Consider the following 15,914-nt stretch of genomic DNA (forward strand, 5'->3'; position numbering starts at 1 on the left):
CTTTGTGGCACGTGGTTACCAGAAAACACGCTAATCTCTTAGCAACAGATTAACAACAAATACGGTTATTGTAAAAAAACAACATAGGATTTCTTCTGCTCTTTTGAAATACTACTTATTGTATACTGCTTATCAAGAATTGTGCAGTTGGTGAATTTTTCAGAAAAGTGAAAATGTCTTCTTTTTTGTCATTGGTGGTAAATATATTATAAAACAGACATTCAACACAAAAGTAAAATTTGGATTTATAATTCGTGGCAGTTTGTTACCAGAAAAAAACACTCATCTATCAACACTAAATTAATTATCGTTTATGAAACATAAGCTCTTTTGAAATACTGCTTATCTGCTTAGACACAAGAAATTTACAGTCTATTAGATACAGAAAGCAGAACTTATCTATGAACAGAACTGACTCTTGAATATATTAGCAAGTTCTCCACTGCTGTGGGGATTTACCTTGAACAGGATGTCTGTGCACATGGCCTTGCCATGAGTAATGATGGGTTCCTGGTCCTCCCCTTTGCCATCCCAGCAGTCCAGCTCCACACATCTGATGAATAAGCAAATAGAAATCTTCCTGAAGTACTCAAATTGCACAACGGGCCCATTACAAATTATAAACAGGACATTATGTACATGCATAACCAGATTTTAACTTATTTTACATCAATGCAGTTTATGAAGAACAATAACTTTTTCTGCAAGTTGTGTTTATGAATGACTGACTGGAGCTGTATAAAATATGGCCCAAGTCAAACTATCAGGTCATATTGAAACAGAGTGAACATGCTAGCATTAGTCTAGCATTTCAGCAAACTGCTCTCCATATTTAGTGTGTTTCTTACACTGCTTTGAAGTTCAGCTCTGGAAAAAATTAAGAGGCCACTTAACATGATCAGTTTATCTGAATTTACTTTTATGCCATGAATTACTGAAGTATCTGTGAAATTCAGTATTTAGTATGTATTTGCAGAAAATGAGAAATGGCCAAAATAACAAAAAAGATGCAGTGCTTTCAGACCTCAAAGAAAACAAGTTCATATTAATTTAGAAACAATATTAATGCTTTAACTCAGGAATAACTCAGAAAAAAATATTTGGTGGAATAACCATGGGGATTTCAATGGGGTTCAGTGCAGTGGACTCTTAATTTTTTTCAAAGCTAATGTAAAATCAATACATGGCATTGATTTTAATGCGTCAGATTGAGACTCTGAATCAGAAAATGCTTATTTTTAAATTTTATAGGCAGAGAAACATGCCTATTCGTTATGCTTAGACTGTGTCACTGTGTAATACCTGCATCCTGACAGCAGGACCTGGCGGTACATCTCCACTGATGACTTCCCTCCAAACTGCCTTCCTGTCAGGTATGTATTGTGGGAGGAGCTGATAAAGTAATGAGCCAAAGGCTGATCCATGTCTTGGTACAGCTCTAGTCTGTCCAGGAACACCGGAGCATTTTCGTCTGACATTAGGTACCGACAGAACCCGTCACTCGACATGCGGCCTAGGAGGAGAAAGACGAGATGAAGATGGCTTTGTGATTATAATAAATTAGCCAGGTTTAAATACAATAAATACCCGTTTCTGTAGCTTCAAGATTACACAGGCAGATGGCAGCAGAGACAAAGAAAAGGCTGTCTCCAGATTTCATTCATACATTGCTTTTACCTTTTTTCTTCAGCTCTTCGTCCCTTTCATATTTCTCGATGATCTGCATGGCTCTTTTGGGGTCGTAAAATGGAAACAGAATCTCATTTAACCTCGGGTCACGTTGGTTCTGCAGAGCAAGACACGAGCACAGGTGTACATCACATCATCACATGTACCTTGCGTCCAGATCCTCCCAACATAAACGCTTCTTAAAAAAAAACTTGAAACTACCATGCATGTCAATACTTTCAGTAGAATTTAAAACTCAAGTCATATTAAGAATTAATTTTGTGCAAATGCTTGGAGAACTTCTGACTTTAATTTCAGATATTTCTAACACTAGCATGTCTTCAACAGGATGGCATTTAGATCGTAGGGCAAAACCAATCACTACAAAAATAAGTGCAGAGTTAAAAATGATTCATAACAAGGCAGTCATATGTGCTGGAAGGGTTGAAAGGAGCTCTAACAAGACGTTACAGTGACGGAGCACATTCTTGTAGGCAAAGCGGGAATGAATCCAGCTGAGTCCAGAGCATGGAGCAGCACAGACATGACTGGACAGCAGATGCAACAAGCAGGTACTCAGCCACACACAGGAGAACGGCCGCAAAACACAGACACACAGCAGGAAGCGAGATGAACCAAGCCGGACGCAACAGGATGGAAACCTCTCCTCCTGTTGTCATGACAACACCAATCAGACAATGGAAGGCAAACCTCGCTAAGGGAGAGCAGGAGGAATGGGATGAGAGGGGGCATGCAGAGTTTGGTAGCTGGTGGAAGTTGCCCCTCCAGGCAAGCTAAATGTTGTTTAATTGGGTTTTAATGATGGCCGTCGTGTCGGAGGGCAACTTCTATCCACAGCAGGAAGGGAAGAGGAGGCGGGGAAGGGGGGCAGCAGAGAAGGGCTGGCTGAAGCCAAATACACAAAGAAGTTAATGAATGATAAAGAGCTTACTTCATTCAGAAAGCTGACTAACTGGTCTACAGTTAAATAATCTGTTTTGTTCCCATTGCTGCAAAGGAATTATTGGAAAAGAAAAAAAATATTGTTATAATTCTTAAAACGGACATCCACACACTCATCCACACAGTTAAAATGAGAAAGTGTTTTGTGTTGCACTTTTTAGTCCAAATTTGTTAAACATATCTCTTTATGTTCGAATGTTGCCAGTAGGTTGATCCTAATTCAGTGCTGAACTGAAAGCAGGTTAGGCTGTCCAGGCGTAGTTAGTGCAGCAGGAGCAGAAACATTTATCCAAATCAAACCCAATGTCACCTAACAGTTCTCACTTTTATTTCAGAGTAGATTATTGAAACAACAAAGTGTTATTTTTTATTTTTCTGTTGATCCGTTCTATTCCTGATTATGCTCAAAGCCGGTGAACTTATTGGCTACACAAACAAGCATGCAGGAGAGTTTAAAGCAGGACAGCTTACATTTTCTTGAAGAGCTCCTCTATGTCTGTGCGAGGGCAGATCTTCTGTGTCAGCGCGTAAAAAATGTCAAAGGTGAAGTCTGACGGTTCGATCTCGTCATTCTGCAGCCATATACAGAAACACCACAGACTTTAAGATTCATTGCATAAGAAGTGATCAAATGGAAGTACCTGGCTTTCGCTTTTACCTTTCCACTGGGAAGACCTAGATCCTTCAGAGCCTGAAAGATCCCTTTCTCTGTCTTCCCTGATGCAAAGGTTCTTGTGATACTAAAAAGGAGATGAGAAAGTTAAAAGTAGCAAATCAAAGAACCAGTTCTCAGACACAAGTGATGTAAAAACTGTGGCAGAGGTTTGTTGGCAAAGTTCAAACCCTCCAAAAGATCTCTCAGGGAACAAATGCTCTATAACATAAACAATGTTTAGAATAAGCTATTCTACAAATAATTGGCAATTATCTACTTTTTTTTAATAAAACAGTTTGAAATACAAAAACAACTTTCCTTCCTAGTCTATCACATGAATTCCCAATAAAATAAACATTAGGGCTGCAGTGATACAAAAGGTAAAAATAGCTAAAAGTTTAATAAAAATACTTAAGCAAGGCATTGGAAACAGGTTGAGAAATGCATAAAAATGATTCTTACCCTCTAACAGGAATCTTCCCGTTGACATTGGTCAGGAAACACATCCTCATCCAACTAAATAAGTACATTTAAAAGCACACAAAAACAAAACCAATCAAAGAAATGTTCAAAAAGAGGTCATGGGTATAAACCCATAGACTTTGCAGGCGGATCGATTTCTCTATAAACACTCCAGTGTAAAGGGTTTACAGTGTTTCCCAGTATTTGGAGCAGCATAAATACACTCACTGTTTCTTGAGGCATGTCATTGGACACACGTTGTTGGCCTTAAAGTTGTGGATCACCGACCTCAAACCCTCAATCCATTTCTGAAAATAGTCAAGTATTAAAAATTACATATGAGCACACCGCTGCCCCCTACAGACAGTGACCCGCAAATAGAAGACACTAAAGGTCCTAATTGTATTGTGTTGAGAAAAACTGTCAATAAAAAAAACTCAGTTTACACAACATGGGCAAAACATCCTAGAAATGTACTAAGTAGTTTAAATTAAATCAGACAATTTTCTCGTTATTAGCTACTTTTCACAGGTTGAATACTGAAAAATAACAGCATGTAATGTCACACACCTGTCCTGAGTTGAGTAAAAATCAGATGAATGTTTAGGATTTATACTTTGATGTTTCATGATTCTCTGGTGGATTCAAAAATCACATTCTCTGTTAAGGAACCCACATTGCTCTCTTTTCTGTGCTACAGTCCAGAGAACAAAAAATGAGAACCAGTCCAATTGGATTTAGCATGCCAGACTTTTAAAAAAGATTATATAGTGGTACCTCTTCTTCATGTACAATAATTTCCAAATCACAAAATACTTAGGCGACAGTTGGCGCCCATCTAAAATCTAAAACATAGCGGTAAAAATAAGTGAAAACTATTAACAGATAGCTTGGTGGAAGTTGCTCCTCCAGGCTCTTTTGTATCGCGCCTCAACAAGATACAGAAGAGAAGCGACAGAGAAAACGATTCATTCAAATGCATCTCTATCACAATGACTCAAGGCCGTGTGTAGGAGGGGGAATATACATCATCCTGCATTCCCTTTCCCTTCATTCTTAATTAAATAGTTACTCTGTGTGGGTGCTGCTTTGGCCTTTATGTACAGTAGATTATTGAATTAATTTAGGCTACACTCCAACTGCTGAAAAGCCTTTAGGATGTTTTTGTTGTTGTTGTTTTTTTGCAACATGCTTTGTGACCCTTAGAGAATTTTTGCTTTGTGCATTATTAACCAAAGTGCCATGCAAAACAGATCAGGTGGGATCCCAAATATATTTTCTAATTGACTGAGACAGGATTATATTGTTTCCTGTTCACTCCTGTATCTGCACCGTTTGTGTAATACGAATGTTTTGAAAACAACATTTACCCTGGCTGTGTCGGGGCTCTCTGCCACCATGAACATGAAGCTCAGGTTGACCAGGTCAGTGCCACTGCAGATGCAGATTATGCATCCCTCCAGGTCGGCCTCCGTCTTTCCTAAGGCCTCGAATGAGGACAGGATCTTTGGGTCCTGGGGAAATAAGGAAAGATCAACAAACTGAATACTGAACACGTCATCGAAGGTAAGCAAAGTTAAGAACGTGACAAAGAGGGGCAAAGAAATATCCTTAAAAAATAATTTAATGTGCTTATTTACACATTCTAAATCATAATAAATTACAAAATGCATACAGGCAGTCTCACATTTTTACGTCATTATTGTGATGATTTTCTTAAATTTCTATTAACTGCCTCCTAATTTTATGACAAGGTTGCAATGTAGCTCATAAGTTTACATGTTCTTATAGGAATGAATGTCACTAATTGTGGCCCTTTAATGATGACTTTGAACAGTCATTTTAAATGTGATGATAACATCACATTTCAAAACATTAAAAGTTGCATCACCAGGTTGAATTTTATGTATATTTTCCTCTATACCAAAAGTTATGCACACAACCTCAAGTATATACATGCACCCCCACTAATGTCTACATAAATATTACATCTTGAAAGCTATACTTTTTGTAGCAAACATCAGGTTTCTGCCATAATTCTGGCTGGACATCCAACCCTGACTTTTAGCATAATTAGTAGAGTTAATATAAACTGGTTATGAACTCTTTATTTTCAACAATATTGAAGTTTGGACCAATTTAGAATCTTAATGTTAGTCTGAATTATGCATTCCACAAACCAGTTTCAATGCACTTCAGTCATTGTCCTGTTGGAAACACCCAGCTACATCCAAGTCTCCACAATCTAATTTCCACCAGTTCCTGGAAAGTACAATCTCCAGCCAGAATTATACGAGGCAGCATGTGGTTTCTCTGCACCCAGCAAAGAGACATTTATCAAAATTGTGCAGGGGTATGCCTATATTTCTATGCATAATTGTCAACTTGAGTAGATTAGACGAAAAACTGGATTAAATTCAAACATTGGCAACCAACTTTACCTCACTGTTTACAACAACTCCAAAATTAAATAGCTAAAATATGTAATTAAACTGCCAAATGATAACTGTTAATACACCAACAGGCTGGGAATGACTATCCTTCCAGTGGAGAGTAAAATCCATCCACAAAAAAAGAGAGAAGAAAATCACAGCATCAGTTGTCCTCCTCTCATGGTTTTAATCAGACATCAGCTTTGTCACCGCAGGAGAAACTAATGTGCATTTGTTGTATGATTGAATTAACAGCAACAGGCGTTGCAGCTTTAAAATTCCAGCCGGCTATCTCATCCATCTCCTCTTCCTCATTGGATTATTTGGAACAGCTGTGCTGTCCTTTGTGGAGAAGCCCCGCTATCGCCTTCCTGCCACTTATGAAACACCATGCAGCGTTTGAACAAACACAAGGTGCTGCTATCGAGCTGCAGCATCTGCATACGTGTCCACACATACGCAAGGTGACCGTGGACCAAATAAACAGGTTAACATCAAAACGTCTGCACCCGATCGGTAACGTTTGCAGCACTTCTCTACGCAGTCTTTAGCAGACTTTCAGCTGCTTGATGAGTTTGTATCCAGATATTGATATAAAGCAGGAACCCTACCCCTAAGTTTAGAAGCATCTAATAACAGCGTCCATAATTCATACAGTTGGAAACGAGTCAAATATTATATTTGATAGTGCAGCGAATGAATCAATATTTAATATACAGAGAGACCCTAAAGGTTTATATGTGTGTGTCTGGCTTGCTGATTGGTTGCCAGATGCAGTGAAGAAGCCGACTACTGGTCAGAAAGTCTCTTCAGAATCACCTCCTTATTATAGGACGAGGATGTTTTTTCCTTTTTTTGTCCTGACAGAGACAGAATGTCTTATACCTGTGAGCTGTTGATCTCCTTAACCCAAAGGTTCTCTGGTAGCGTATTATTACAGAGGCATCATTATCTATTTTTCCTCTGAGGGTCAAACAAACACAATAAAACATGATTCAAATACAGCCAGTGGCCGAACTCGTCCAGGGTTGTATCAATATTGAACTGTTAAATATTTAATGTTTATGTATAAGTCATCAGTGAGAAGTCAGTCAGGATTATTAGGCAATGCTGAAATGCGCCACTGAAGCATTGGCTAATTTTAGACATGAATTATGACGCTTAAAAAGCGGCCTCCCCAGATTTGTTTTAAACATGAGAGTCGCAGTGAGAAAACAAGCCTGTGTCGTGGGATGAGAGTGCAAGTTTCAGTGAAAGCAGAAGTGAGAAGATTGTCTTTCCAAAACGTCTCACCTTAGGGACGGCACCAACACGGATACTGTTGATAAGAGAACACTCGAGAACCTGGCCCTCCTGCGGGACACACACATCGTAGGAGGGTTAAGAAAAAAACAAAATAACTGCATTCCGATATTTTAGCTTCAAATGTAAGCTAACAAAAAGTTACTGCCTAAAATTTAAATTAAAACTGTGTCAGAGGAAACGAGACCTACAAAAGTATTTAGCTAAGCTTAGCATCGTCTTGCTGTGCCAATTGCATTGTTAGTGACGCCTAGATTTTACAGGTATTACAATATTTTTGACAGGAATCCAACTGGCAATTTAAATTGATTTTTTTCTAAACTCGAAGAAAAAAACTTTTAAAATTAGAATGTCAAATTTGGATTTTTTTTTTTAAACAATACCCAGAATAGTGTAGAGTCGTAGAACAAGAAAATTGCTTATCAGTGATCATATAGGACTGTGTAACATTAAGAAAGAAATAGTAAAAGTAAGGATTTACTGTGGATTTTGTTTATTTCTGTCAAATATAAGTCATACCTTTATCGTATTAGTTAAGGCTGCAACTTTCCGTACTTTGCCAGCTTTTCTATTGACTTTATTTTTTTCAGGAACCAAAGTGCGGTCTGCTTCAGGATGGTAGACCATTTCTTGAAACATAATATAAGAAGCTTTATGACTGAGGACAGAGTCTGCAGTGTCTCCTGACATAAAAAAAAATATAGTTGAAAGACAGATGAGAGGAAGATTGTACCTTTCCCTCACTCTTCCATGTGATAAAGAAGCCATATTCATCCACCTTCATCTGACAGTTGGGCTCAAAGAGGTATGGGTCCTGAAAAGGAGAATTGGATTTTCATATTAGAGGCTTCATTGATCAAAGAGTTTCATTTGATGTAGCCTCACATTACACAACCTGTAAGGATTATACAATCAGACAAGAGGATTAAGCCCTAATATATTCTATAAGGCAAAAACCTTACACACACACACGTTTGCGTGGCTATATTTTTGGGGACTTTCCATTGACCCCCATTCATTTCTACTGCCTAAACCTTACCCCTATCCTAACCATTACATACCTATCCCTAACCAAAACTCAACTCACATCTTAGTCTTAAATCTAACCCAGGAGCCAAAAATTGCAGCCTGGTCCCCACAAAGAGCAGTGGGTCCCCATAATGTAGTGTTAGAAAAATGATCCCCACAAGGTGGTACAAACAAACAAACAAACAAACAAACAAACAAACAAACAAACAAACAAACAAACAAACAAACACACACACACACACACACACACACACACACACACACACACACACGCACACACGCACACACGCACACACGCACACACACACTCACACACACACAACCACACACAGGTAGAAACATTTCCTTCTAAAATAATGCACAAAAAGTAGAGATGTGACGATCAGGTTTTTTCCTGCCGATTCCAATTCCAATCACCCATGAGGGCCGACCACCGATACCGATCACCGATACCGATCACATAATTATTTTTTTTAATCATAAGCACTACCGGTTACATTATATGGAAAAAGGAACCATAAATTCACCTTAATTTAGACAAAAACTTGTTTTTAATAACTTTTTCCAAGAACAAAACAAAACAGGAATTGTGCAAATTGTACTGCTATCGGTAATACTATCTTTAACAGACTGAAAACATATAGAGGCTCTGAAGCGGCTAAATAATGCAAAGAGTCAAAATAAAACCTCTCAACATTGCCAAAAAATTCAAGTATAAAACTTAACATTCAAAGTCAAATACAGGTTCCATTACAATAAACAATCCAGAGTTACTGAATGAAAACTTCCTGATAGAATGGCGGCTAGCTGATTACTGCTAGTTCTGAGTGGCTGTTTCTGACTGAGCAGAGTAATTATGCAGAGCAGGGAGGAGATCGATTATTTTGTTTAAGAGATTATCTGTCTCATGTTAGGACAGCGAAAGACGTATGTAAAATGTATTTTTTTCATCCACCTTAGATGCTGCAGCTTTAAGCAGAGGTTCGGTGTGAGAGTCACTACCAGGTGGAGCAGAAGCGGCTGTCTGTGAAATATTACTACTTGTAGCGCGTAGCAGTGGTTCAACAGCGAGAGCAGAACCAGCATCTTACATCGGAGCTCGAAGACTTAAATAATTTTGCGGGTTATTTGTTTAGCTTTCTGACCGTCATGCTAATCCGAGTGAGCGTTGGTAGCTGTGCGGTGCTTTACTTCTGCTGTCTGATCCTCCATATGTCTTTTTTACTGCAGTGAGCCTCGATGTAGCCAAACTCCCGTCAAGTATGGCATTGTTTTTATGCCATATTAGATTCGTCGTGTTGATGCATTTTGACGTGCTTCACCCCACGTGCTTCAATTTTCCGCCGCAACACGCAAACTTCCCCAGTCACTCAGTGCGTTATAGTTACACATCATTTAGGATTTGTTGCTGCGCATTAGCGCAGTGTGAAGGAAAGAGGAGACCAGCTGCAGAGGCAGGCTGCGAAATGAGATGCAGGTGATCGGTTTGTGTGATCGGCAACAAGAGACCGTGATCGGCGATCACCGATCATACACTTTTTCACGGAAATCGGCCGATTATTATCGGTGGCCGATCGATCGGCACACCTCTACACAAAAGCATTCAATTTGTATGAATAGATAGTTTAATCTAGATAAAAATGATCAGTACAGTAAGTGAGATGTACAAATGTAAACATTTGGTATATAGGATTAGTGCTCCACTTCACATAAAGGAAATATAAATAGGAGCATACCTGTATATGAATAATTTCAATACTGAATATCCAAGGCAGAGCATATTAACATTTTTATTCCCTAACCCTCTGATCTGAGATAGCCAAAAAGATTAAAAGGGGGGCAGGGGGAAACAGAAGGGGGTTGATGCTGAGAGGTCACTCTTCTTCTAATATTAGCAATGGGGAACAATGCCACACACAAGTGCACACGCACATCTACACGTAATGCATTATTTTAGGATGTCTGCTGCCGCTATTAGATACGTGGCCACAAATGGGACGACGCTGGCCTGTTTAGCTGACGCGTGTCATCTGAAACCACCAGAAAATGAAGAAAACATTCAATCTTCCATCCAGGAAGCAGCGAGGCCTCTGAGAGCTCGGCTAAAAGCTTTCAATTCACTTTCATCTGAATTAAGGCCGACAGGGACTTAATTTTACAAAGTAGCCAGTTCTTTGAGGGAGATGGCAAAAGGGTGTGCTACTGCAGTAGGACTGGAATACTAGATCTTATAATGATAAAGGAATCAAATATTCAAGGGGTTGACTTTCATCTCTAAATGGATGGATTCTGTCTTTCCTGTCCAAGATGCCACATCAATGTGTGTGTAGGTGTGTACGCACAAAACTACATTTAAAATGGAAAGCACAAATCTAGAAAGTGTGGCATGCACTTGTATCCAGTCCCTATCCTTTCTGCTGTGTTTCTTGGTCTCCATAATGCCGTTTGTGCACTAATGTTCTCCAACAAACCTCTGAGGCCGTGACAGGACCAAGCATTCGCCAGAAACCCATGCTTACGAGTTTTCTGCGTCTCGCAGTTCTGGCCTGTCACTCTCTGCCTCCAGCAGCTGTCAATATGAGGCTGCCTGGTCCCATAGAAACCAAACACCAGCCACATCTTCAGCGATTGATTTCCTATCAGCGAGATAATGAAAGAAATACGCAGAGGGAAGAAGCGCTTTGGCTCTTAGCATGATGAATTGCACTCCATCTCTTTAACCTTTCACTTCCATGACTGTGGACTGTCAGAGAGGGGAAAATACATTTGAAATGTCTCTCATAGGCAAACACTTTGTAATTACTGCAGATCTATAACCCATTTAAAACCTTTCCATTGTACTTCAGAACCCTTAAATGTTGTCAAAACAGGGAGGCAGAACCTCTATTAAAGTGGTGGAACTGCATTCTAACTGGAGTGAACATTTGATTAAAATTCAACAAGCCACTTAGAACATGTGCGCATTACCTGCCTCCACCATCTGTCGCTCAGTGAGGTTTCAGTCAGTGGGGAATGTTTTTGTGTTGAAACAAAAAAAAACAATCTTTGCTGTTTAGCGTGGTTCTGTGCCCTCATCAGTGACATGTTTATGTTGTTTCAGTCGACCTTAGATGTACCCTGCAATCTTTACAAAGTTCAACTTTCATCAGTTTTGTTTTTTCAGATGTAAATAATCCCATTCTAGAATATAATTAGTCCTTAATGAAAAAGAAAAAAAAGCAGAGGTGAGATGAAAAGCTGACCTTATTAACATTCAGGCCGGTTCCATCATGTTCTGCCTCTGCTTGGCTCAAAGTTCACAGCAGCAACACACTGAGGACGCTCATCAAAAGTACAGCGACCCAGTTTTAATTGCTCTCTTTGACGTGACCGTGGATATGATCATGGCTCTCCACGCACGCTTTCATGTTTTCCACTGTGCTCTGAGAGGGATCCTCCTCCCCTCTCTGACAGCTGCATGGATGGAGAGGACTGAGGGAATTTCCTGGTGCATGCAGGGCGACACGCGTGTCTTTCTGCCGGGTGGGTGACACACTTTCCTCCCTTTGCCTGTCAAATGTCCTACCTAAGTGCCCTCATTAAGTTAATCAGAGGAAATAGGAGCCAAAACAAGATGTTTTTTTTTTTTAGTCTGCTGTTATAATTAAACTCGGAGCATGTTTTCATCCAACTAGAATTATTTGCAGATAAACGTTTACCTCATCAAACCTGTCGAAGGAGGCACCTTCTTGCATGAACTCAGGCAGGTGCTTCTGCCAGTTGAACTCATAGGACTTTGTCATGGCTGCTCACAATCCTGAGACACAAAAGAAAAGAAAAAGAACAGGTTAGTCTAAAAACAAAATGTGCATGACAACTGGTAGTTCTATCTTGCCCCTTTGACTGACACACAATCTGTCCAAGGTGAACCTCACCTCTGGCTCAATTACTGCTGGAGGACAGTAAAAATAAAAAAATAAAAGCATCTTTAAGGACTTTGAAATTGCACTAAAACCAGTGTTTCTGCAGGTTTCACCAACTCAAATTTAAGACTTTTTAAGACCAATTTAAGCCTTGTATTTCCACAGAAAAGTACAAACTATGTATAGCAAACTGCCGATACTTCTGCACTTACCATGACAGACTCAAAAAAAGCTATCTAGCTAACTAGCAAGGGGATGTTAGCAGTGAGCTACCAGTAGCATCAACTGTCCAGTCACATGCAATGTCTGAGTGCGACTCAAACGTTTGAAGCCCCGCAAGAAAAAAAATACATATGATTATATGAGTCCTGTCAAGACTAAATTTAATACCCGAGATAAACGTATTTAATGCAAACTTATGTTTTAAAAAAGAAATTTAAAACATATTAAGGCCTTAATTTTAGATAAACGAATTTAAAACACTAAGGATGGGCAGACACCCAGTAAAAGTCCTGACCAACATGACCACACAGTACAAACATCTGCTCAAGAGAAACAGCTTTATAATGTCAATTGTTTGCTTAAGGTTGGTTTATTAACATCCAATCAGGAGTCTGAACTCATAGGACTGCACCACGCTGCACCACTCTCAACAGCAGCGACGTTATGCCCAGACTGTTAGTACAAGGCCTACAAAGGTTATAAAGTAGCTGAGAATCGATAACACCAAGGATTGACTAGTACATCCATATTGTTCCCATGTGAATGACCCAACTGGGTTTACTTATGCAGTTAGTCTGAGAGGGGGCTTATTTGAAGCCATGCATATTGAACACAAGAACAGCACTCATGATTCCTGCAGCAATTCATCAGGTCAATATAGAGCAATTAGGGAGCCTTTTTTTCAGTCTATCAGGCACATAGATCTATTGTTAGGTAATGACAGAAGCAGGTTGAGGAAGCAACACTCTACATCTTAATCTAATTCCTGGATGGGATTTGAACAACATGGTTTATAGCTTTTTTAAAATCTTATTTTAAATGTCTGCATTTTAAAACAGCAGCAACAAAAAAACAAACATCAAAAAGCCATTTGTTTCTTGTTTTTAATACCCATTTATAACAGGAAACTCAAATGACCTGGGTCACTGTGAAAAGACACAGTGACCCTGAACACACACCATGCCCTTTTCCAAACACAAATCAAGTCAGTTTTGATTCAAAAGACCACAACTCGTGTGCCAATTCACAGGATATTGTAATATTGTGGATGACACTACCCAAATGTGGTTTTGTCTTACATAAGTCTTAAATGTAACAGGCAAAACTGTGAAGGAGCCGCTCACATGAGGACGTGACATGCTATGCAGTCTGAGAGCTCAGCTAATATTAAATTATTATGGGAATACTGAAAGGTTTGGTTATATTTTGATCAACTGTACACCAGTATCATTTACCAGAAAATATACTGCACTACTGTAATATATTATTGAACAGTCATACAGAGTGATTTCTATAATTTAACATTATGCCTTCACTATTTGTTCTAGAAGTGTAATATGTGTACACTTGGTTGAGTGTGGATCTGTTGGACTTGTACACATGCATGTAATGCAACATTGCTTTGCTAGTTTAAACGATAAATTAATGGAAACGGAGTTCAAGAAATGCACAAGAAAAGGCAAAACGTCAGAGATGAGATACAGCTTCTGAAAATAAAGTGTTGTTCAGTTTAAGAAAATGTTTATTAAGTTGTTTCTAAATGTACAAAATGAATGAGCAAAAAGGACAATAAATTTTATAAAACAGAGTACTTTATTGCATCTCATGTGTTTTTTTGTTGTTTTTTTAAATCACAGCACAACTTATGGCTAACTCTTGAAAAGATGATTTTCAGAGACAGAATATCCAAGCTAGATCCTTTTCATGGACTGTTTTCTCACCATGTCATTAAGTTAGCATGCCTTTATAATGGATTATTTTAATGATCTGTGATAAAATACATCCTCATCTGGAAAAACAATTATAATCCCTGAATCAATATTTAATTTTTGCCTGTGCATGTGCTCTGAAAGTCAGAACAGCCAACTCTCCAGGTCTTTGACATTACAAACCCTGATGGAGAGGCACTTTGGAAATTAGCCAAGGAGTTATCCAGAAGAGGTCGTCCTCAAGTGTGCCATGCACCAAACACAGGGTGAGGCAAAATCATATTGGTTTTTCAAGCTTGAGAAATCCGCTTTTGTTGAGACATACATCTATTACGGAGGGTATTGACGAAGAGAAAGATAGGAGGTAAACAAGAAGGCTGAAAAAATTACAACTCTGTAATCTACTCTATCCTATTCTTTTGAATGTCTTTGGAAAACATTTTTCTTCCTTTCATTGTGGCATTAAAATTTTTTTGGTGTTTTACTTTCCGACTTCCAAAATCTGTGAAACCCTCTGAAGTCTTTCTTGGATCGTCTGGAAAAAAACGTTCATGTTTGCTTGTTCCCGTAAGAAATTTTAAACAAACATGACGGGAGAAAACTGATATGTTTTTGCTGCCCTCTAGTATGCCTCACCTTTTTTAAGTGGTTACATGATCTGCTCAACAGCTCCAGCTGACAACTCCTATTGTAACCACGTTTCCAGCCAGTCAACAGAGAGCAAGTTGTCTGTAACAGCTGACTATCAATCTATTTCATCCTCTACCTTAGCTAAGATAATGGCAAAAACAAACATTGCTTTTTTAAGTAGAGGACAAAATTCTTAATGACCCCTAAGAAACGTATTTTTCTGAATTTATGGCGTTACGGAGAGATACAAATCTCTATTGGAAAATGAATAGAGAAAAAACAGCTGTTTGTGACTGGAGAGGCTGTGACTGATGCATTAAAGGTAGTAGGGGGGCATCTGGTTTTGATGTGTGAACACTGATCAGACAACAACAAAAGTCAGAGGAAATACCTGCTGGGTGGGCTACGGCCTCCCCCACCGGCAGATGAACTGAGAATGCTGAAACATCTGAGTGCCGTCATGATGAAAACACAGAATAAATCTGAAAGGCTGAACAACTGGACAGCGGGTAGTAAGAGCTGATCTCACACCTACATAATGGCTCCAAATATAAAAAAATAAAAATCTGCATTGGAAATGTTCAATCCTCCAGTGAACCAGAATCCAAGTTTAATACGCCCACTGATTACCAACGAGTGAGACTGAATGTTAAGACCACAACAAACAGCCGCCGGATGAAGGGAATGGAAAGACTGGGGACAAAATGTCGCTGATCCCAAATTCAGACAGAAAGCTGGTATAAATAGGCTGCATGCTGTTGAATATTACTGAATAAACAAACTTCAAATAAGTCTTATTAATTGAAACATTTTATTATGAGTTTGATTGCCATATTCATCACCTGCGGCATGTTTTTTTTTTTTTTGTCCCGCAGTCCATGTTTTATATGAACATCTGAATCTGAAACTTGTCCAACAGGCATAAGACAAAACTTTAAGC

At 38.9% G+C, this 15,914-nt stretch overlaps 1 protein-coding gene across 4 annotated transcripts in view; it reads right to left on the bottom strand.

The window, feature by feature from the left end:
- The window catches only part of plcb4b (phospholipase C, beta 4b), a 66,579-nt gene that overhangs the window by 15,914 nt on the left and 34,751 nt on the right, over positions 1–15,914 (bottom strand). For all 4 annotated transcript variants that reach the window (XM_008398323.3, XM_008398324.3, XM_008398322.3 and 1 more), the window contains 12 exons: positions 12,210–12,307; positions 8,216–8,296; positions 7,474–7,533; positions 5,119–5,262; positions 3,977–4,056; positions 3,749–3,802; positions 3,290–3,371; positions 3,103–3,203; positions 2,621–2,678; positions 1,678–1,786; positions 1,303–1,513; positions 460–553 (listed from right to left, as the gene is read on the bottom strand). In XM_008398323.3, coding sequence (XP_008396545.1) covers positions 460–553; positions 1,303–1,513; positions 1,678–1,786; positions 2,621–2,678; positions 3,103–3,203; positions 3,290–3,371; positions 3,749–3,802; positions 3,977–4,056; positions 5,119–5,262; positions 7,474–7,533; positions 8,216–8,296; positions 12,210–12,293 — 1,158 coding nt within the window. In that variant the 5' untranslated portion in view covers positions 12,294–12,307. The remainder of the gene's footprint in view (positions 1–459; positions 554–1,302; positions 1,514–1,677; positions 1,787–2,620; positions 2,679–3,102; positions 3,204–3,289; positions 3,372–3,748; positions 3,803–3,976; positions 4,057–5,118; positions 5,263–7,473; positions 7,534–8,215; positions 8,297–12,209; positions 12,308–15,914) is intronic.

Source organism: Poecilia reticulata, chromosome 21 (genome assembly GCF_904066995.2).
Source record: "Poecilia reticulata chromosome 21, P_reticulata-male-v2, whole genome shotgun sequence".
NCBI lineage: Eukaryota > Metazoa > Chordata > Actinopteri > Cyprinodontiformes > Poeciliidae > Poecilia > Poecilia reticulata.